Source organism: Apteryx rowi, unplaced genomic scaffold (assembly GCF_003343035.1).
Source record: "Apteryx rowi isolate R43461 unplaced genomic scaffold, aptRow1 scaffold_506, whole genome shotgun sequence".
Taxonomy (NCBI): Eukaryota; Metazoa; Chordata; class Aves; order Apterygiformes; family Apterygidae; genus Apteryx; species Apteryx rowi.
Genome location: NW_020450768.1, coordinates 576,021 through 600,494, shown reverse-complemented (window position 1 = coordinate 600,494; position 24,474 = coordinate 576,021). Strand labels below are relative to the sequence as shown.

Sequence of the window (24,474 nt, the reverse complement as noted above, 5' to 3'; positions counted from 1 at the left end):
CATCATTCATATAATAGACAAAACAACACTGTGTCATAACTACTTTCAAATTAAAAGCCCCATAAATTTATAGAAATGGGGAATTATCTTTTAGAAGACTCTCTTCATTCATGAGCATGCCTTCCTTTTACAGAGACATGGTAGGAGTAGCAGGAGAGTGGGGTGGTCCTGGTGGTAGAGCAGGAAGGCACCGAAGTGATCTATCTGATCAGAGCCTGCCGCTTGCCTTGTTCAGGTGGAGCCAAGGACTCAGAACTCCTTACTCAGCTGCTTTCTCAGCTTACTTTAGCAGCAGGTAGTGACTCATGCTATATATGGAGAGGGTGGATGAGAAAAAAAAAAAAAGGAGGTATCCCATAAAGCAAAGAGTAGGGGGCCGGTGAGACAAGAGGAGCTGGGGATATTTTCCCATAGAAACTCATAAAATAATTTATGTTGGAAGAAACCTGGGGAAGTCGTTAGTGTAAGCCCCTGCTCAAAGTAGGGCTAACTTCAAAGATGGCTCATATTCCTCAGGGCCTTGTCCAGACAAATTCTGAACATCTCCAAGAACAGAGATTCTACAGGTTCTCTGGGCACCTGTTCCAGAGCTGTGCCCATCTCACAGGTTTTTCCTTATGTTCAGCTGGAATTTCCCTTGTTACAACTTATGACTCTTGTCTCTTAGCCTTTCACTGTGCACCTCTGAGAAGAGTCTGGCTCTGTTTTCAATTTAACTCCCCATTAGATAGTGGAAGTTTACAATTGGTTCCCACCTTGGTCCCCTCATGGCAGCTCTTCTCTTCTGTACAACCCTTCATTGTGTCTCAGCCTTTCAGCTGAGTTACACCACCTATCTATTTGCAATTTGTCCCCTTATTTTGTTCTGTAACAGGGTGTAGGTGTATGTTGCTGCTGTTACATGGTACTTAACAAATGTATCAAAGTATTTGCCAAGAATGTAACTTCAGGGGTCACTAATTAAAGTGAACTTCAAGTTCTCTTGCCATGGAGGCAAGAGTCAAGGCATGGAGGACGCATTTTATGAGTAATTTTCAGGTTGGCATACAATGTGTAGGTTTATGGCAGTGTGTGCACTTTACTAATTTTCACATACAACAGAGCCAGGTGATTTCTTTTTCAATATGCATTGAGCATTCAGTGTCTAGTTTCAATTAGAAAAGTTGAAGGTTTTTAGTCTTTTTGAAACTTTTCCTTTCAATATTTCTCAGATATCTACTCAGATTTTAATGCAAGACAAAGCATATAGGCAGGTAGGAGGAAGAGAAATCTTTTAGACAACTTCCAAACTTCCTAAAATTTGAGGATGAGCTTACAGCATTTATAAATCTTTTTAAAAAGCAGCTAAATAAACAAACCAAAAGTTTTAGATCTGGTCTAACAATATTTTGAATCACCTCATTTTAAAAAGAAAAAAATATTTAAAATTTGTTTGTCACATATTGCTTTAAAGAGGTTGTGAATGTCAGCTAGAGATTTCCCAGAATCTTTGTATTTCTGCACAGCATGTTGATTGAGAACAGTCAGGGGATTAACATGTCTGCAGGGAACAAGACTGCTGCCTGGGGATAGCTTCTGCTTCTGAGGCTAGACACAAAAATGAGATTAAAATGTGAGCTATAAACATCTGAGATGGAGAAAGAGGCAGATTACTGTTCACAGGTGGCTGCTAAAGCAGAGCACCAATCCTTCAGACGTAAAGTCTCCAGGATGTATGCAGTGAATGGTGAAAAATTATTCCGTGGACCAGATATTGCTGAAGGAAAAGGCAAAGACTCTTAATCACCTCAAAAATGTTACAATCTCCACTGTTATATTTTGTTTTTTCTCCAAACTCTACATGTACCTATGTAATTTCCCTGACTCCCTTCCCTTCCCTGTTCCCTCACTGTAGTATGTTTGATATTTTTCTCATGTTTCAGAGGATACAAATTTTGGAGTTATGTGATGACATGAACAATACAAAGAAGATAGCATTGTTTTGAGAAAGCTTGGAGGAGGAGCCTGGGATGTGAGTGTGAAGCAGGAAAAAAAAAAAAATGTTGGCTTTGAGATGACAAATAGAACCGAACAACACAGTCTTACTTCCTTGCAGAACATACAGGTTTGTAATACAATCCAAGCCATGACTCTGAATCAGCAGACATGGTCTTTCAAGGAGCTGAGCAGTCAGCAAAATCAAGCTGGAGTTGACCTCTCAATCCTCACATGGAAAACAGACCATCCTCTTCTACAGTTCAGTTGTGTGTTTTCATGTCTAGCCCTTTCCATTTACACAAATGCAATTCCAATACAAGACTGCTTTGGAACCAGAAGTGGACCCCTGGATTAAGATCTCTGTGGAATTTAATCACAAGCCATTCCTGCAGAAATATGAAATGGCAGTCCAGAAAAGGCATATGTAATCCATTAGATTAATAATTTATGCTGATCAGTTAGCAGAAATACTTTTTCATCAAACACTGGCACATTTTTTACATTCATTGGCATGACAAATAAGTGTCATTAGTTAATGAGGCCTTAGTAAAGCAAATTATTATTTACTTCCGTAATTGACTGATTATCCTATAATTGCTGTCATCACCACTACCACAGCATCTCAAATAGAACAAATAACTCACTATTTCACTTGCTTTCTTTTAGGATGACTGTAGGCAGGCAAGCAACATATGTGTTTTGTGAAGCTGAAACAGCAGCACATGACAGATAGCATTTGTATACCAAGGAGACAACAATTCATGCTCAGATGATGACAGCAAATTCTGAGTTATGAACTGAGGATATGATAGCAGCAGAACTCACAATTGGGGGTATCCTTTACCAGTAAAGATGGGGAGCTACCTGAGTAAAGAACTTCTGGAAATATTCAATATTTCTCCCACTAGGTAAATTGGTTTGACACCTCCCACTAGTAAGCACATCTGAGACAATAAAGCATAACATTTGCTAGGAGAATATACCTTTTGAGCTCTATTGCTAAGTGATACTGTTGTTAAGCACAAGGACGTCTTCTGCTCTCCATCTCAATGAGTGCCTAGACACTTCCAAGCTAATGCTTGTGGATCCAAATGCAAAATTCAGTTCTGCTTGCCAAAAAATTGATACTGTGTTATACTCTTCCTCTCCTTGTTCATTTAACATTACTAATTCAATATGCTGTTTATCCATCTTTCCTCATCTCTGGATATTTCTAGACTGTAATTCTGTGATGCACAAAAGAAGGGAACCCACTTATACATAAAAACAAAAACCTAAATCAAACTTTTCTCCTAAGCTGTCATCATCTCTTACTTGCCAGTGTGGCCTGTGTTCTCTTTATTAGGGTACAAATTCACAAACACGATCATATGACATAATTGCCTGCAATAGTAAGGATAAATCTAGTTAGCCTAGAGAATTTGTTAGTTCCATGGGTCTTTGAACAGTTAGAATTTCAGGATCCAGAAAGTACCACTGTGATCTGCCAGTCCCAGCTCCTGCATTACAAACACCATCAAATTCCCTTAAATGAACTCATGTCTAAATCAGCGCAAATCCTGTAAAATTCCAACATTACATGAATGGTTCTGATGAACTTTTCTGTCAAATTTGTGTGTGTATTTCTGTAAAACTTATTTAGCTTTATTTTGTAGATGTGCCTTTGTCTAATTGATCATTGCAGGGATCAATTCATTCCCTACTCTTTCTTTGATAAGCTGAAGCTAAATAGCTTTAGCTGTTGAGCTATTTGAGCCTATTGCTATGAAACATATCTTCAGCTCCTTTGAACATTTTGTCAATTTCTTATACAGCACTAGGAATTTATCAACATCTTTCTGAGCAAAAGTAGATAACAAAGTGATCTTCCACTACTAGCTCTGCAAGTGTCAGTGAATTGCAACAGTTTCATTCTATTCCACCTCAGAAAAAAAAAAAAAAAAGAAATATTTTCCAGGGTCACATCAATTTTTCTTTACCTTTCCTGTGATCTTAGCGTCATTTCCAAGCTTGATCAGTGGTGAGACCATTGGGAAAATGGAAACATTGGGAAAATGGAAAAACACAGGAACAAGAACTTATCCCTGTGAAACCCCACGAGTAACACACCCACTCATAGCACTCACTAGTAGTTCCATGTTGCAGGTGTTGTAGTGGTTTGAGACCAACTCCTAGGCTTTAATGTAGGTCAAAAAGCAGATATGAAGAAGGGTTTATGTGACTGAAAGTTTATCTAATTTTTTTCCATATGTATCACTGTCAGAGTTCAGTACTCTCTCACCAGGTTGTTTTAGATATTCTACACATGGAGGATACAATGTTTAATATCAAATTTTACTTATTTGAAGATATTCAATGTTACACAGGATTTTTTATTTAGCAGAATGACCATACAAGTGTAAGTTATACTTAGCAAAATATACAAATTGCAATTTACAGTACAAACACAATATTAATGTGATTCCCATTACCGGTCTCTAGAATATGCTCATGATCACAATGCTGGGTGTTCTCAGGTGCTAGGAAGGAATACATAGGTTGAAATCAGCTCAAGCCTGTTGCTCTCTTTGAAATTCTTCTGTTAGTTGTTCAGTTTTTATAATCTGTGTTGGCCTGAGCCACATATACACTCCAGCCCCCAACCCCCATGCTGGTCTGGCTAACTCAGGGAGATGTTCACACTCTTTTGATGAACTTGAGGGCAACATTTACAGCACCAGTTGATTCACTCAACTGACATAACTGTTTATCTAAAACAAAGGCCACCCTCTGGTCCCCTTTTTGTGTTGAGATAAAGTCAGCTTTCTGTGCAACAGCTGTGGTCAGTCACACCCTACATTCTTCCCTGAGTTTCATGGGCACAGGGCCTTTATCAATCTCCCCTGAGTCTTCTTCCATTGTAAGGGTTTACTGGTCGGTCACGTTCACAGAAATGTTGATTGGAAGGGACCCTTTGAAGTCTCTATTCCAATTTACTGCTCCGAGCAGAACTTTTCCCAAAACTACCTCAGGTCACTGTGTCACTTTGTGTAGCCCAGTCATGAAAACTTTCAAGGATGGAGATTTCATGGGTTATCAGCTGATCTGATAAAACACATTTCCATTCTTGACAGACTATGTCTTTCTTGCTTACAATTACTTATAATTGCATCTACACGGCTACATTGTCTCTACAGCAATGACAAAAAGTCACTTTAGCCTTTCTTCTACACAATCTTAAGAATCTTGTCAATAAGGAAAAAACAATAAGCACTAATAAATCATCTGCGGTATTTGTTCTCCATTTGCTTTGATGTGAGCAGCACTCGATCTCCCTACAGCAAATCCTACATGGGCTATGGACGTGACAAAAGAAAGAGCTTCAGACTTCCTAGCTGAGTTTAGTAATCCCTTATTTTGCCTCCACCTGGGGCCTTTAATGACACCAATGCACTTCACCAACGTGGAAGGTGGCATTACAGTGCCTATAGCATACACATGAAAAGTTTAACTCAGTATCACTGACCTGTCTTTCTCTGCTAGCAGATGTGTTTTCATGCAGATCAGTTTCTCTATTAACATAATGCATAAAGAAGTCCTATCGCTGAGAAGCTGCATTAATGATTTATGTCTTGCATCACAATACATACGCATAAGATACAGGGTTGCTATGACAATTGATGAACATTAATAGCTTGGATTCAAAAGACCTTGACCAAAACTGCTTTGCACCTACTGCAGTCATGTGCACGTGTACGGACTGGAAGCAAGGCTATGCAGATTCAGAACAGTGCACTCACACTCACATGGGAACTGCAGTGAGCTTTGCAGGTTTGTGTGCTGTATCTCTAAGCTACTACACAATGGTAGTTTTGAGGCTTTTCAGTCCTTGGCAGAAGTACCCAAACTGGTCTTCGGCTGCAGCAATGTTGAGCTCAATAGCCCCCAAATCACCTGAGAAGCAGGGTATATTAGTTCATAGCTCCATTTAGTTGTATCTAAAGATGAAGTTACAAGATAGACGAGCCAATTAAACAGCTTGCTCTTACTGAAAACAGGCTGTCCACCTCTCTAGGCTTCTTCTTTTACCACAACCGTTATCTTAGCTGTGTGTTCCCACCTATGCCATCCCACTAACTCTGGTATTTGTCAGACTTTGCTGTGCTAGTTCAGCTCACTAATGCAGCAGAAAACTCCCTCTATCTTCTTCTTCTTCTTCTTCTTCTTCTTCTTTTTTTTTTTGAGTTTCTGCCAAGGTAGTAATTTAAACTGATTTATGACCTGGTCTAATGGTGGTGCTCTAATGAATGCAAGAGCCAGTACAAGGTAAAACACAGGAGTAATGACTGGCAGGGAAGGCGAGCCTCCAACCAACCCTGTAACATCCTCCTTTGAAATAGATGGCATCTGAGCTTTATTAACTACTTCATAGCTATGTGTGGGTACAGCAACATTCATACTGCTGATTTATAGACTTGATGTGCTGTGCCAGGATCTGGGTTGTCAAAGATTTTTGTTATCCTTTTTACCACTGCAGGGGCGTTGAAGCCATAATGAAGCAGGTCGACTGTGATTTTCCAAAATAGATAATGCCCAGCTTTTAATGTGATCATTTAGAAGACAATAAAAGAAGATTAAGCTAGAGTCTGTGGCAAAAGATCTGAGACCAGAGTGACCAAAACCAAAGTTTTGCAAAAGACCTGTACTCTGTAGGCTCAGAAAAAGAATTCAAATCACATATGACTGGGAAGGTAAAATGTAGAAAACAAGGACACAACACAGTATGTCACAGAGAGATATGCCTAAGCAGGCAAACTGGAGCAGCCACCTGTAATATTCAAGTCTGCATAACATGCTATTTGAATGTATCAGAATTCTACCAGCCTTCCCACTCCCTTCCTGTTCAGCCTGTGAAAATCAGTCATTTCCAGGGAGAAAGCCACTCTGAACTCTGGTTCTTCTGGGAACTGGAAAAGCTTTGCAATGATTGTTGTGCTCAACAGGAGTATGTTGCAGAAAAGGTAGAGGAAGGAGACTCTGATCACTGCAGAAGCTAAACACTGGTTTTCAGCACATCACAGCAGCTGAGAAGAGTTTGAACCATGGCTAACTGTTGCAGACTTTAGGTCTAAACCAAAGTGATCTGTCTTGACTTTTGATCAAGGTCCATAAGGGACTTTGTATGCATTTGAAAAACTCACTTTGTTAAAGTGTTAATTAAAGTGTTAAATCATGTATGTCATGTCACTAGCAGGAGAAAAACCCCAACTTTCTTTAGCTAAAATATTCTGTAGCATTGCAGACACTTGTACTCAAAGATTTCTGTATCAGTACTTCAGCTGCTTCTAAATGAAGACATTTCTGTGCTCTTAGAGTGTAATAGGAATAAGTGTAGAAAGCACAAGACATCTGTGGTTCTGCATTCCCCTTCCTACTAGCTTTTGATTCATTTCAGTTCCAGTACAAAGACATTACCTGCATCTCCAAAAAACTCAATGTAACCCAAAGGAGGAGAGTTCAGCTGTCTGTGACCTCTGGGTTTCATGGTGCCTTGCACCTTGGCTTAGCTGAAGAGTTTTTTTTCTTTTTTTGAGCTGTGAGCAAGCTAAAGACAATGCAAAAGAAGGAAAGGGAAAATAAAACCACACAGCTATTGAGACAGTAATAGCTTTATGATGGATCTGAGAAAAATATTGATAGAAGGTGTGAAATCTTGGTGAAGAGTCAGAAGGCAGCAATCCAGCAAGATGGAGGAACAGTTAATTCCAAGGAACACTGGAGGCTTCCCACCTGACTGATGACCACCTGGCCAGTAGATACTGGTCTTAAGTAGAACCTAGTAGCCTGGTAGTCATACCTATCTTCTATGAGCATTAATCTGTAAATAATTGTTGTCTGTTAAGGTGCAGATGGATGCCTATGACCTGGCCTGAGGTTTACCTAACCAAGCAGGCCATGAGAAACTACTGCACATGAAATGAAAAATTACTGAATGTAACAAGTAACAGAGTGAGAAACCGACAAAAGATACAGATAGCAATGTGAAGGATACCCGGATTTCACATGTGGTTGAGGTGGAGTTATGTGCAAGATGGCTGAACTTCACAGATAATTGGAGGGGAGTATTGAGGAGTGGAATCTTGCAAGACCAGCAGCACCCGGGTAACCATATCAGTAATACTAGGTAAAGCTGAGATGACTTAGGAAATGGTATCAGAAATATCAAATGTTGGTACTGATGTAGTAAGACTGAGACTAACGAGGAAAAAGTAACTATGGGAAAGTTGTTTCTTGGGAGGCAATGGAATTAGAGAAAGGGAGGGGTCAAGGTGGGTGAGGGAAGAACAAGCATGGAAAAATCAAGAGAAGGTAAGATAAAAGGGACTAGCTGTGCAAGCAAGCTGCTGGTCAGAGTGCTTATCTGACTGAGCCCTGAACCTGGTAACTGCAGAGTATCCTAGCTTCTTATTAAATTCCAACTATTTTCTGCATGATCCTGGGGAGAGAGGGACAGCAAGAGAGAGAGAAAGGGTACTGCAAGTTATAGGAGCTGTGTATGTGTGTGGTTTACTAGTGAACTTCAGTCATGTGTAGCTATGTATAATTTGCTAGTGAACTTCACGCTGAACTAGCTGCTGAGTAGGAGACCCACATCTGGAAAAATCTAAAGTCTGAGCCAACAACTGGTAAGAGGCCCAGGGTCTAGGCATGGATATGAGGCAGAGTTAAAACCTGTGGCAATATTCAAGGTAGCCATTAATGTGGTGGTCTTGTGAATCTAGTGAGTAAGGATGTCTGTATATGTTTTCACCAGTGAACTTCAATCCTAATCAGCTGGAAAGGAAGTAAAGGACTGAGCTCTCAGTGTTCATGTTTACGCAAGTGCCGGGGGGGGGGGGGCAGTAAAAACACTGCTCTCTGTATTAATCTGTGTGGCCGACCACGTTAGTGTTGTGTGTGTATCTGCATCTTCGGAATATGTACTCAGCCTCACTTTTGGCTGGACCAGGAAAAATGCGCAGCAGTAGTCACATTTATCAGATTGAAATGGGAGAAACCTCATGGGTCTTAGACTGCAGCAGATTTGGCTGTAGTGGCCCAGGAAAGAGAAATCCCCTGGGTCCTGAAATCCAAAGGATTCAGTTAATCCTTAACATTGTCTACTCTCAAGTCGTGCATATCTTGCTAAGTAGGGTCTCTGGGTATGCTAAAAGATGTCCAGATAAAAGTGATACTGTAGAAGAAGGGTCACATGAAAAAATCCACCTCATCAGTAAATTTTGATATCTCCAAAATCACCATGAACTTCATGGAGCAAAAAATTAAGGACCTGAATTTGGAGTGGTGTGCGGCTAAAGTCGGTGATGGTAAGGTTGGAATTAAGTTCTAGGTATTAATGACGTAGAAAACACCCTTTTGTGGTGTTTTGCAGGGGAGCAAAACATTTGTAGTCAATTAGCAAAGCCAATATTTAAATTTATGACAATTCTTCGCTGACTGAAATTGGGATAAACAGTTGTTTGTCTTGCTGTTTAAATTAGTACTTTGCATTAGTCCAGCTACAGCCAAGACTGAACACAGGTAATTCAAGTCCGGGAAGATTTCCAAGATGGATGATTTGTGACAGTTGATATGGTGACTTTCACTCTACATAAAGTAATGGACTTCAAGAAGCAACCCTAGGAAGCCAACAGAAAGCCTACTCCTACTCCTATTCAGAAATGAATGTTCTTTTTTTGTTTTTGGGGGGTTAAGTAATTCACTGAAAGCAAGGGGAGAGTTTTTCATCTGCTTGGGCAGACTCTCAGGAATTAGTAGAGAACAAAAAAAAAAAAGCAATAGGTCATCCTGGGCTACTTAGTCCATCCTTCATTGCTTAATAGGAGGGAAATCCTGGTTATTCTGCTTGATAGGGAAAGAGGTCATAGCTGGATCCCAACCCATTAGCAGGAGAAGGACATTTGAGTGCTGGCAGGGAAACAGGAATTGCTGTAAGAGGAAGTCTGCAAACTTCTGTTCCTTGGCACTAGATAAATACCTTTGATCAGACAGAAATCCCAAGAGCACAATGAATTACTGTGAAAGTTTTTATTTCAAAATAAATTAAGAGAATTACTTAATGAACTTGTGTTTAACTTTAGTCTCTTTCATTTCAAATTGATTCATTACTCAAGCCAAAAGTAAATTTTTGGAAACATTTAGAAAATGGTTTGAAAATATAATGTATCTGTAACATTCTCATATAAAATATCTACAATTTTGCTTCTGATATTTTAATGAAATAGAACTATGGCATGTGTTCTGTTTTTCCAACAAGCTCACCATCATGCATAATCATTCTTGAGTGCTTACCACAATGGCTGGATGCAGTAAAGACAAATGCCAACAGGAATGATTGTTGACCATATGCTGGTTGTATAACCCACTCTCAAGTTGCTCAATTTCATTTATTCTACAAAGGTTTCCAAAAGTAATTATGAGATGTAGGTTTCTTACGATGGAGGGATTTTTTAAAGCAGGTCTCCATCAAAAGGGTTTGATTTCTCAAGCATTGTATCCCAGTGCTAGCATACACTTAAACCAAAGGAAAATGCTGCACAGCAGATGCTTTTGAAAAATCAGTAACATATTTAGGTGCACGAGAAGGAACTTGTTCTTAAAATTGCAAAAAACGAGCAATATCCCATTGGATTTTGGTGAGATTTGTGCTTTATACTCCTCAAATACTGGAATGTTTCTCAAAATCTTCCTCAGAAGAGGAACTTCTATTTCTGAAATTCTGCCTCAGCAACATCTGGCATGAAACCTTCTGTGACAGACTTTTGGAGATCACTAGCTGCTCAGTCAGCTATAAGATGTTTTGTACTACAGCCATCTGCACCAGCAAAATACGCTTCCTATCTAGGGCCACACCAGTACTAAAGAAAGTGAACTAACTTGAATGTTCAAATTGTCCTCAGGTTGCTCTGGGACTTCTAAGGGACACCATGCAGAGTGCAAAGTAAACCAAGGAGAGGTATCTGAGCAAGTTCTGAAATCCAAAGCAATACAGCCATGTCAAATATCATGAAAAGCCCAGGCTGATTTTCTCCGAGTGCCATGCTAATTAGCCAGAGCATAGTAGTGCACTACCATGACTACTGTTTCTGGAAACGAAGTTGAGATCTCTGCATTGCACCACCTCACATCGTGGAAACATACCAGTTTATCTGGTGATAGCTTGGGCAAGACTCCATGGTACCTCACCGACCTGCCTGGACATACCTGATCCAGCACATCCAAGTGCAAGGGAGGGTTTTTTTATCAAGGTGAATCAGTTAATGCTACTTAGGAGAATCTTCAGAGTGCTTCAATTCCTTGTTCATGTATATTTTATACTGAAGTTTAAAATATATTCTTACACTTAGCAGTTGTTGGTGTGTTACTTTTAAACAACCAACTACCTGCCAATTTCAATTAAAAAAAAAAAAACTCTAGCAAAGGTCAGCCCAAAATCAGGATGTAAAGAATCTGATCCAGCACTGAAGTCAACAAAGTATTCAGAACATAAGTCATCCAAGCCAGTGAGAATTTACTTCACATTCTGAGCGGTTTTCTTCCTATAAAAGTTATTTCTTTGTATTAATATTGCAGCAGCTTCTATGAGCCTGATCACAAAGCAGGACTCAGTGATGCTAGGTGTCAAACAGAATAAAAAAGACTGTCACTGCCCCTAAATACATTGTCAACTAACTAAAGACAATCTTTGCAAAAGTGAAGATCAGAGTATACAAAAATTTTAAGGTTCACTTACACCTATATTCAGAACACAGCAAAAGTGATATTTGAGGGATAAGAAAAACATGATGATGTACTGTAGTGTGGTATAAATGTACAACTTTTCTCTAAACACGTCCCACCCTTTTATGGCCTAGTACAGCAAGACTTTTTATTTGTATCAGGTTGAAGCTGAATAGTTTTCTCCTTCACTTTATCTTCATGTTCCTTTAAAATCCTGGGGGAAAGAAACAGAAAGTAGTTAGAGAAAAAGAACAATACGCATAAGAGATCAAAACAAAAACATCTCCTCCACACACATAAAATAGTCTAGAGATTAACAGAAAATGACAGAATTTTATGATCTAATAAACAAGCAAAAACAAACCAAAATAATGGTGACTCCATCACCAAACATACTTTGTTCATTCAGTTGGAAAAATGTTGTTGGTGCTGATTATTAGCATTTATTCTGTATTTCAGAGAATCAAAACAGTGACTTTCATTTGTTATTTCTGAGGCTTGAGCAACCCCCTCCCCTCCCCCCACATCTGGGTAGTTAGACATTTGTCAATTCTCTGACACATTCCCAAAATTTCACCAACTGCAGTAACAATATTAAAGATCTGCCCTTTCATTATTAGTGTTTTCACCAGTGTAAGGAGTTCAGGGGAGACAGATTTATTGGTATTTTTATCCCTTATCTTCATATAGTTTTGAAAATCCTCCTTCCCCTCTCTCCCAGACCCAAGGCAGACAGCTGAATTTGAGCTGTCATGAGCAAAGTAAAGAAAGAAGCATATCCAACGCTCTAGTGTAAGGACTCAGCAGCATCCATTTCCAAGTATATTTCTCCAAACTTCCAAGACCTTCCTGCAAGAACAATCAGAGCATACCAGGCCCTCCACACACAGCTTTCCTAGCATCAGTTCAGGTCATTCTGGGTCCATGCAGAGTATCACTGACTTACATCAGACTCTGTGTGAACCTGAGGGACTGCTCGGTTGGAGCAACAGGACTGCTCGGTTGGAGCAACAGGATCAGGCTATAGACCAGTTTAAAAGGAACAAAAAAATTATCACCTTAAGTTCCTATGAAACTAATTTAGCAAACAGAAATCATTCTGTCATCAATCACAGGGAACAGTCAGGTACCTTTACAGCTTGCAGACTTTGTTTTCTTCTTACCTAGCTAAGTGAAGCATGGACTTTTTGGTATTGTGCCCAGAACATGCACTGCATTCATAGAAAATTAAATTGTAATCCTAGGATCAAACAGAAAGACTGTTTCAATTAGTATTGCACAACTTCTCACTCCAGTTTTAAAAAAAGCTACACAGATATACTGAAACATAAATGAAGAAAAAGAAGCAGAAATAGGTCATTTTGTCCAACAGGCTCTATGAAAAATTGGTACTATATTCTGCAGTTAACAGTAAAGAGTAATAAAATAAAAGAAGACCAAGTGTACCCCCAAAACAGCAACCATATGTATTTCTGAACAGATATTTGTTCTACACATTGGCTTTCCTCTGTGAGAAATTGATCTCTCAAAGGCTCAAATGCAAACATGTCTTGCAAGGTGCTGAAGTTTTGTGAACTTTCCTTTTGATGAGGAGGCTATTAGTACATCACTGAGTACTTGTCAGAGCAGGTGAAAAAAATTCCCGTGACTTTTTTCTTTTTCTTTTTAATCCTGGAAAGCTTCAGCAGAAATGCTCTGCATTCAACATTCTGAAGCCAATGCTTTTCAGCAGCCAAATGGAAAGTTAAAATTTTCAGCTAAAATAACAACAAATCAATTCTATTTCATTTTTTGTCCTTGTGACATTTTTCTGCATCTTCTTCCCATCCCTCAACCAGCCTGAACCCTTGGTATTGTAGCCCCTGGGAACTTTGCAATTAAGTATGATAGATAAAGGATCATGCCTTGGAGACATGCACAGCACTACAAAGCATGAAGTCCTAGCACAATAAATGCAAGAGAGCATATGCACAAAAGCTAAGCTGGCAACAGTGGTGTCAATAACAGCTTGAGTGGGAATGACAAAAGGAGCATATCCTCTCCAAAACAGACATCTGACCAGTTTCAAAAAATACTATATTGGAGCTCACATTGCCTCCACGGTATTATAATATGCCCTTTTACTCATCCACAGTTCCACCGTCTATTCACTTTCCACTTTTCTACACGTCTTCTTGCATGTAAGTTAAAATTCAAGGAAATAAGTCAGTAGCTTAATCACACATGTCTGCATATTTTCATTTGTTTGCTATTAAGTGTGGTTACAGCATCTGCACTTATTTAACTACCCGTCATAAGGCATTTAAAATGCAGATTTCCTAAAGTTCCTATTAAAATGACTGGATATTTCAGGTTAGTTTTTTAGAAATATACCCTGCTTCCAAAATTGCAAACCTTTTTGAAATTTTTCATCATCTTCATGAAATTTCAAAGACAAAAAAAAGTGTGGAAAATAACAGTTCCACAAATATGGTAGCTTATTTTAGCAGCTCTAAAAATGTTCCAATATCGCCAAATGTCAATTTTGAATGTGTTGTCAGTGATTTATTCTATTTGTTTTCATGAACACCAGGTTTTAACCATTTGTAGTAATCTTTGGGTGGCCAGGAAAGTACAAAACAGGAAAGAAGGGGAGAAATCAGGGAATGCTAGCCTTTGATGGGTACTTTACTGATCATTTTTTAAAAATAGTAGTGCTCTGTATGATTTTTTACAATAATGTAAGCCTACAATTGTTTGCTATCCTTAGAAACGTTTTAAGATAAAAGTTGACCTGCTCAAATTTTTTACCATCCACACAAACAGAAGTTTGAAATCAAATTTATGCTCCCCGCTTCCTTGCTCTGCTCAGGTGATCAGAACCCTAAGAGAAAACCTACTGTGGTCAGTATCTGGCTACTCTGAGTCAGTCAAGCAGAGAGTGATACTGGGCCTACATCTTTCTTCCCCACATATGACAGAATTTCATTAGTTGAAAATTTGCAGTGATGACACCACTGATTCTGGCATGAATCAGAATGGATTTTTCAACAAATGCCAAGTGGCAGGGCAAATGTGTTGTGTAATTTAAACTCAGTTGATATTAATTACTTATTTCTGTCAGTCTGGCAGACAGTTCCTTCTCTGGAGGAGGACCCAATCTGGAAATTCAGGATGTCATTTCTCTGAACTGGGGTGGAAACATTAGAATGCACAACAAAGAACCTAAAGTAGCAGAAGGCAGGAAACATCTAACTAATCACTCAGGAAACACATGTCTATCCAGGAAATTAGCTATTGAACCAGGGAGACCCGTGGCAAATACTTCATTTTAAAAAGCTATATACAAATCAGAAGGCAACTAAAGAGCAGGGAGGAAAATTAATGCAGAACTGATGACTAATGGGAGCTGGGCAACTTCTGTCCTGTGAGTGTAGCCGTGTAGTATCACACTGAGTGGTGTTCTCTCTCTCATTTGCATTATCTGTATTACAATGATACTGCCAAGTTGATACAGGAGGCACTGTATGAGCACACAGTAACAATCCTGACCACATGAAGCTTACACAGTTTACATAGACAAGGCAGACAAAGGAAGCATTGTCATCTTGTTTCACAGGTGAGAAACAGAGATACAGAAGGATTTATTGACACATTTACGATCATTCAGGAAGTCTGCGCCAGGCCAGAATAAAACCATGCTGCCTGAATGCCAGCACAGTGCCTTTATCATAAGTCATTTTATTTCAATAATTGGCACTGGTTATGTTAATCCACTCAGCTAGGACATAGGATGTTCCTGGATTGTCCACATTATGCTCTGAATACTCTCTGTATTGTTGTGCTCATCTGAACTGTCTCTTGATCAGTGGCTTAAGCTAAAGAGATATTTATTAAATGGAGATTTCCTTGTAGGCTCCTTCATTAGAAAAGTCAAATGAACTGGCCTTTTCTATTTTTTTTTCTCTTTTTTCTTTACATCCCCATAACTTTACCATTTCTTAGCAATAGAGTTTCAGATGCTTTCTATCAGGTCAGTCTTGTGTTGGATGTGAACATTTTTTGTCATTGCTATTTCTCCCTGAAAAATCAATACTGCAAAATTCTCACTGCCACCATGATGTTTATTCTTACATTCATCCAACTACAGACCAGCTTCATCAGGATCTTCTTCTTCCCTCTGATGCCTTCCAGAATCACCATCCTCATACTATTCCCCTTTTCCTGGAGTATCACACTGCAACTACCAGTCTTCTCAAATGGTGAGGAATTGACAGGACTCCCTTCAGGCTGCTAAGCTTCATTTTAATAAAGAACTGTGCTGCCTGCCATTCCAAACAAGCTTTGTGATGTGTGCCTTAATAATGGGAGCCCCTAGGTTTCTTCCTGAATCTTATAGCACACTGACTTGTAAGATCTGAGACTGAAGCAAAGCAAGAGCTATGACAGCTGGGCTGAAACGCCCTCCGAAAGAACGCATTCCTCTGCTAACTACAGAAAAAAACTAGCTTAAGCAATCCCATCCTGTGTGACCTAATACACTTGAAACAGTCTACAAAAACTGTTAGACTTCTGGGTTGACTGGCTGACCTGATTCTTTGTACAAACAGGTTCAGGATCCTTTTCACATAGTATGGCTATGTAGATTTATATTAGCTCAGCATCTAGTCAAGTGTACTTTGGGCCACTTATGAGTAATTGGTGAGATTATTCACAAAATAAGCAACTCAACTGCATTTGCTAATAGAGACATTGTTATGTGGTTTCACAGGAAACTGCAATTTAACAAGAATTAATATTTCATTAAAATAAATAGTTATTATAAGTTCAACAAGCAAACTGTTTATAATTTAATTATATCTGTACTGCTTTTTAACTAGCCAATTGTCATCAGTCATTCCTTCCCTTAGCTCCACTGAGCACAATCAAACATTCAAATGAGTCATTCAGGTCCATTCATTTGATCATTACCATTTTTCATTTGACACTGTTTTGTTTTACTTATGTAAAAGATTTTATTTTCTTGCATAACATGTTAGAATTAATGGTCGGGGGTGGGAGGGGTGTGAGTTCTGCATATCATGCAGAATGATTAATCTTTGTTTTGCTAGTGCAATTTTTGAAGAGACCTAAATGACACATAAGACAACCACTCTGTCCATTTATGGTTTATGAGTCAGCTGCTTTTTCAAAGAAGGATTCAATGTTACAAGTCCTAGTCCCACCTAGCTAGAAGCCTCCAGGACCTGAAATTCACCTGCATTTCAATGCTTACAGGAAAACCAAACATTTCCTAAAGGAAGAATCTTTGAGGGATGAAGTTCAAGGCTGATACTGCTCTCTTATAAAGACAAAATAATGGACGCAAACCTGAATGTGGAGGTATGCTTGTACAAGACTCTGTGAATACTCAAAATGGGATTAAAAAAAGAGTTTGGGCCCTAAATCTTTCATTTATACAGAGGCGCCTGGCAGCAATCTTTCTTATAAACTGAGAACAGTTCAACTGCATTTCAAATTTTTAAATATTCCTTCTAGTTATCTTCTATTCCTTTTACTTACCTTCTATTCATTGTAGTATACCTTCTAGTCACGGCAAAAGCAGTAAATCCATTTTCAAATGACAAACAAGTACATATGAGAAATTCAACACATGGTTTAATTCAGCTATACTCCTACCCACCTCAGTTCATTTCTCGTGAACACTGGGATGACTTATTTCTAAATAAATGAATATTCTGGAGTCACTGGTGTTCACATTATATGCATTATATAGAGAGACACAAAAGAAAAAAAAATGATGGGCATGGTATACAGGAATGTAAACAAATATCTTTTCTATTTGCAGTCCTTTGATGCTTAAATTATGGCCCATGGATACACTCTGTGCTCTGGCAGATGCAGACTGCTAACCCTACTTACTTTGTCTCTCTACTTGATAAAAAGATGCTAAAAATAAACACGCTTTCTACTCCTACTATCCATGGAAGTAACAGATGGTCTACTGTGGTCTTAAAGGAGGTGGGAGGGAGAAAAGGTTCCCAAATTATCTCACTCTTAACAATCAATCCGAAGAGGGAAGAGAGGGGGGAAAAAAAGAGAGCTAAACAGAGAAATGAGAGAGAAAGAAGGGGAAAAGGAAGAGAGAAAGACAGAAAATGAGAGAGAAAGAGAGAGAGAATAAGAATGAATGCTTAATATCTTTGGCACCACTCACCTTTTTATTTTTTTATCTAGATGATTTTATAACCACTTAATATCAGCATTTACATCACTGAGAGCTAGACTGATGAGTATGGCAGGGTTCCTCACCTTCAAAAATACTTGTCTGATTAAAATTAATCTGTTTTTCTATGAATTTAGACACATTCAGACTCAATTCAACAGCCTTCTCCTTCAAGTTTTATAAGGAGTTCCCTTCTGAGTACTGTACCATAGCTAAATGCTCTCCCATTCCATTGGGGACCTCTCGTTCCTTTTCATTATCGGTTTTATTACCCAACAAAAGCACAGGTACATTCTCCCCAGTTGCCTCCTGCAAATCAAAGAATAAGTATCAGCTGAGGCATTTTCTTTAAAAAATTACAGATCAAGAGGATAAACAAACAAATGTCACAGTGCAACATGAAATTTAAGACACCACATATGAGCTGGGTAAGCATCACTTTTCTTAGGATCATATCAGGCATTGAAGTTGGACTAAAGACATGAAGAAGACAGATTCTGCTAGAGATTGCACTCAAGTGCTCAGAATTTTTGATTAAAGGGCCAGCACAATAGACATTCAGACTTCATATTAAAAAGAGTCCTCAGATAGATAACCTTCATGAGAAATCAGAGGACTCCGCACTGGGCTTCCTCCCCTTTCCCTCCCCCCGCCCCCCCATTTTATGTCCAGTAGAAGGAAAGCCAGGAGCAAGGGAACTGATCCAGTAAGCAGTAGCCATTGGAGATATTTACTCCTTAAAACCCTAGAACTGTGACTATTTTCAAGGACATAGAGCTTTTAAAAATGGCTTTACTGGTAACTATGAAGATCAAAATCACAAATAAAAATGTAATTGCTACCACAAGAAACATGCTGCCTTCTCTGCTTTGCCCCAGCTAAAATTCCCTGTCTGGAAAAAGGTAGATACTAGTGACACAGTAGATTTAAAGCTATGTCATGTTACCTCAATGCTCATGAGCCACTGCTTGACAGCTGTGAATGTGTCTTTTGCTGTTATATCATACATCACAATGACACCATCAGCTTTTCTGAAAAACTGCTTGGTAATACTGCGGTACCTGCAAGTAAGAATCTGTTTATAGCTCTGTTCTCTAAGAGAAGCAGCAATGTGACAATGTAATTCCTATCTGCTCCGCAGGAGCTATCAGGAGCTAGATCCCATTGGATCCCCTCAAGAGTCAGAAGCATGCATCTTGTGCATTTATCCATCTCTCAGCTCAGTTTAGGCCACAGCTATACGGGCTGGTATTAATATACATCTTTCTAAGTCAGGGCCCAAAACTTTGCCACCACTTAATTGCTTACACTTTAAATCCATGGGCTATTCATACGACTATTAGAAAACTGCTTTATAGAGCTCGTCATCTACACACCTTAATGTCCAATGTAGGTGAATAATACTGCACTGTTTTTATAGTAATCCAAAAAATAATGGAGTTTAATTTGCCTGTTCAAATTCCATAGCAAGCCAGTAAAACAGAGATGAAAAAAAGAATGGAGAATGTTGCCATGCAGTTTCCTCCAACATTCTAATCTTTGTAAGGGTTAAATCCATATTTATTTTGCTTATATATTAATTCCATAATTCCATAAACTAGAGGATGGAGAAGCTGTGATATTGATCTTCACTGCAGATCTTGTTTGAAAGCAGAGGCATATTATGAATTGTGCCAAGCAATCCCATTCTTCCTGAATCATGAGCCTCCTTTTCACATTCAGCAGAAGGTTTAAGGATGACACTCCTACCACCAATGACTGCAACAGCAAATAAATTATTTGCAAAAAATATTTTTGGAAAGGAAGTGTTTGGAAAAGTTCCCTCTGCCTTGTCTAATTGCTTTTGGGTTAGTCCCAATAATCAGTCGCATATCTCACCTTCTCCCATCCTCCTTCATTTTAAGCTTGGAAATCACAGCAGAAATTTCTCCCTAACAAAGAGGTCTGTCTAAAGATAGTGAGATTTCTCTGTGTTTTTTTTTTCATGTTTCCTGTACAAAACCTAAATCATCATCATCCTTGCTTTTACTAATAGAAAACTGCACAGTAGGTGAGGAGATGGAAAAGGGAAATCAACACTATAAACTAATAAAAACTTGGAAAGATTGAACTAGAAATGAATTGTTTTGGTGAAAAAGCTCAATTTTAACTCAGAAGGCATTTTCTGTTATAGAAATAATTATAGAAATAATTCTAGGTGAGTTTTTAAATCAGCCTTCCTCCTGAAGAAGCATGTGGTACTAAACTTCTAAGAGCTTTAGTAAGAATCTCTGTAACAGACTACCAGCATTTCAGTGGATACTCAGCACCAAATCAGCTCATGTTATAGATGCCATGGAAGGTTCTATATTGTGATTTCATTGGTTCTGTTAGGAATATTTCTATATTTGTTCCTCTCCTGAGAAGCAGGATTAGGACCCTGCTTGCTAATCTTTAAACAGATATTTCAAGCATATAAAACCTTGGAATGTTTTTCTCACCGTTCCTGGCCAGCAGTGTCCCAGAGTTGCAGGGCTACCTGGCAATTATCTACTGTGACTGTTTTCACACTGTAATCCACACCTATAACAGAAGTACAAGGTAGGTTGTCTCTTTATATGCTCAGTTAGATCTTTGAAAACCCAATCCAGCAAATGGCAACAATTCCAGCTCCAGACAAAAATTATGTCTCTAACAGAGAGACATACATACATTTCTATTAGTCTCTCTATATAGCCTCTAGCCTCTATATAGTCTCTAGCTATAAGACAATAGGACCTTTTTACTTGCCAAAAGATGTTCAGTAATAAAATACTGAATGGTAACAGAGTAACTGAATTTTGAAAAAGCTATAAGATTAGTAACTTTTCAAAACAGGGTACATGATTCAAGAGTCCATCTGATAGTCTATAGCAGTCTAAGCCATTCAGTCTGAAATTCATGCTGTATAATTTTAGCTGTCTGAAAGTTCAGCATTTTGTCTGAACCAGCCACGTAGGCTCTTTCTACAGTCAGTGAAAAAACACAAGGCATCACACTAAGGGGACAGTAGAACCTAAGATGAATGCTGAAGATGGAAGGGCTGAATAGCTGGAGAACCTCCTATCTGCTACAGCATAGAGGAGCTGAGCAGACAATAGTTAGGTTAGTCCCTTAACTTTTATGTGGCTAAATGGAAGTGAGGCAAAGATTAACTTATCAAAGTTTTTAAATGAATTTTCTCCCAGTTCTCCCCTGTCTATCTTGCCAGCCATACAACTTGTAAAACCTATAGATGTGAAAACTGAATCGAAGCTCTGACAAACACTCTATTGTCATTGCATTTGCGACATTATTGGATGGCAGCTAAAAGATCAAAAGGTCAGACTCATTCCTATGCTTTTTCTCTGGAAGCTCCAGGCAATTGCCCACACTTTATAAGAGCTCAGAGCCACAGGAATCCTACCACCATTTAACAAGTTAACATGGACAGGATGTAGCACCAGATGAAGACTCTTAAATGTAGACTTTTGGTATCTAAGCTCCCATTAGAGTAGAGATCTAGTCAATGAAGAACTAGGAGTCTAGGAAATTATTAAGCTCACAGTGAAGTAGACATCAAGGTGCCTGGTGATATGAATTGCTCTCTTGGCTCCTCCGACTGGATTGATGAGGAGGGGGAGGTGGATACAATTACTTGTTCACACACCCCTACTGCTATCTGAAAATGCCCTAGGCTATTCAGTATGTTTGTTTCAATCTGGCCGGACACCCAGGGGACATACAGTCTTCCAAAGCAGCAGCTGGGGGCCAGGTGAAATACCCGGGAGTGCTAAAATGAGGCTAAATCCCTATGCTAAGGCAAGCAACCCCCCCCTTGGATCTTCACTGACTCTAACATGAGCTTAGACATGTAATGCACCAGCAGAAATTTAAACTGAGGTGTCTCAATCTACTCCATATGTCATGGGAGCTACAGCGACAGGTCACCTGAGGGTTCTTAGCTTGTTACAAATGCAAGATGAAGCCGCTAATTTAAACACCTTTCATTGTGAACAAGTTTTAATTTAAATCTGCTACAGAACAAATAAGGCCTATATATAAACTAAATATCATGAATCTGGTCATTCACATTAATTCAGCTGCCTTGCAATAATCTGATTATTTTTTGAACCTTAATTACAAGTCTGACTTCTGAAAGCTTGACTTACAACTTCAGGCAATGCAAGTACAATGTAGGTGCTAGTCTTTGAGAACACTGGTCTAACATTTTTCTTTCTTCCTTCATATAATGCTAAATCTTTAAACATAATTCAGTTATGCTACTTTCTCTTTTAAAACAAAATCAGATTCCTTGGAGACGTGGAGGTGGGATGGTACAGTACAGTGCAGTCTAGTGAACAGGATATTATTTTCAGAACAAAGAGCTCTACAAGGAAATTCTACTTCAATGAAATCAATAGGATTTTCTGATTGACTTCAATGATGACAGGATTTCGCTACAAAAACTAACCTGAACCCTCTCTGTCAATAATCTGCTTCCCAATTTAGCAAAGTTCTCTTTGCATGTCCTACTCCCCTTTTGGATAAAGGATTTTACAACATCTGTGCATTTGCACTTTACAACATAGGCCTAATATCAGTAGAAGCTGCTAAGTACTGTTGGAGCAATAATAATATTTGTAATGTTTCTTAAACTTACCCACAGTAGCAGCTGTGTCTGGGAAAAAACGATCTTCACAGAATCGCCTTAAGAATGAAGTCTTTCCAACACTTGAATTGCCAACAAAAATAATCTTGAACAAGTGGTCTGGGACAGAGTTTATTCTCTCCTCCTTCAAATAAGAGTAAACATTAGTCTCCAACTGCTCTCACTCTAAATTCTGTTGCCTTTCCAATTTGCCTTGTTTTGAAGGCTGAGGTGGAAAAGATTTTATCCCATCACATTCTCTTATAAAGCAGAACTCTGTTTCCTGAAATAACTCAGGGTTACAGATGATTCCCATGCATCATTCCAGATTATTTGAAGTTGAGTAATTTGTGCTCACTGAGATCTACAGGTATATTGAATACGAGCTTTGACTGAAACTGCATTGAGAAGGCATGAACCTAATCAAAACAGTTTATTTTCATCCCTGGAAATCAAAACTATAAGCTTCACACAGCTCTGTTCCGTGGTTTCCATCCTATACCAATCACACAGTAGAAACAGCACATCTTCACCCAGATAACAGAAGCAAAGTCATAACTTTGGCTTATGCCATCTATCATCAGGTTCTCCTCTCTCCTCTCTCCTTTCTCCTCTCTGTGGTGCCAAGAGCTTCTGTGGTACTCCACATCTATGTTTGTTTAAAATCACAGGTGGGGGGGAGGGGATGGGGAAGTGAGAAAAAGAGAAAGTTAAGCCCAGTTAAGGAGGCTGCTAACATTCAGCTAAGTTCCTGCCATTTAGTTTTTCAAGCAGGAAGAAGAACAATTTGTTCTACCTATCCGTGTGCTGTTTACTGCACACTAAGCTAAGTAGATGCTGGAGAGAATATTTATATACTCTGCTAAGTAGGCCATTACTCCCAAATCCCTTCTCTTTCTATGTAGAATGGCTTGCTTCAGGAAGAACAGTGCAGCACCAGCTAGTCTGCAGGGGTGTTGAAGGTGGGAGGAAGTGTGATATGAGTTATGTTCTTAATGCTACAGAAAGGGGAGCAAGATGTGGATGTTCCTTTATTTGCAGGGAGGGAGAGGACAGGAGGGAAGGGGAGGGAAGGAAAAGAAAGGACCTCTGCCGGGCATTTGAGGCACTGTTGACTTCGAGAAGGCATCAGAACTGGACTCTCTTCCTCACAGTTCTTTGAACATGACATAGAAATCTGGTCTTGCAAATGTTTTGTACAAATATACTGAAGCATTACAGGAAAGAGCAAAAACTACAGAGCTACTCTTGAGGAAAGAAAAAAAAAAGCAACTATGGCTGCTGTCTTCCTTAATTAGAAAGAAAACCGTTCACTACTGTAAGTTTTGAGGGCCCAAATATGTGCTCATCTCTTTCATGGATTGGTCCCTTGTTATAACTATACAGAGAGTCTTCACCTCTATTGTTCACTTATACTTAAAAACCCAAAATCTATTGAAACTATAAGCTGCTATTAATACACATATATCTATATAAAGCACATTTTCAGTTCTGCAGAAAAACATTCCCAGCTTATTAGCCAATTTCCAACAGTGATCATTATGCTGTGACCTCTAGGAAATAAAACAAGTTCACATACAAACATCAATTTGGCACAATTTTTGCAGCGGTTCTGAGAAAAATAATTAAAGAAATGGACTAGCTGATAGGAAATAGCTTGTCCCCAGTGATCATTCACACCTCAATAGTTCTAAGACTTCAAGACACCAGAGGCCTTGAGCTCAACTCCCTATATACTAGGCAGTCACAGAATCACAGAATTGCTGAGGTTGGAAAGGACCTCTGGAGATCATCTAGTCCAACACCCCTGCTCAAGCAGGGTCACCTAGAGCACATTGCACAGGATCGCGTCCAGGTGTGTTTTGAATATCTCCAGAGAAGGAGA

At 39.0% G+C, this 24,474-nt stretch overlaps 1 protein-coding gene across 4 annotated transcripts in view; it reads right to left on the bottom strand.

Annotated features, from left to right (window-relative positions):
* Positions 1-10,042: 10,042 nt before the first annotated feature.
* The window catches only part of CRACR2A (calcium release activated channel regulator 2A), a 69,177-nt gene continuing 54,745 nt past the window's right edge, over positions 10,043-24,474 (bottom strand). For 2 of the 4 annotated variants that reach the window (XM_026079950.1, XM_026079952.1), the window contains 7 exons: positions 22,602-22,734; positions 20,422-20,503; positions 18,888-19,002; positions 18,149-18,250; positions 12,900-12,976; positions 12,683-12,757; positions 10,043-11,950 (listed from right to left, as the gene is read on the bottom strand). In XM_026079950.1, coding sequence (XP_025935735.1) covers positions 11,860-11,950; positions 12,683-12,757; positions 12,900-12,976; positions 18,149-18,250; positions 18,888-19,002; positions 20,422-20,503; positions 22,602-22,734 — 675 coding nt within the window. In that variant the 3' untranslated portion in view covers positions 10,043-11,859. Of the gene's footprint in view, positions 11,951-12,682; positions 12,758-12,899; positions 12,977-18,027; positions 18,251-18,887; positions 19,003-20,421; positions 20,504-22,601; positions 22,735-24,474 lie in introns of those variants that run through there. The other 2 variants (XM_026079951.1, XR_003255802.1) reach the window with 2 other exon arrangements.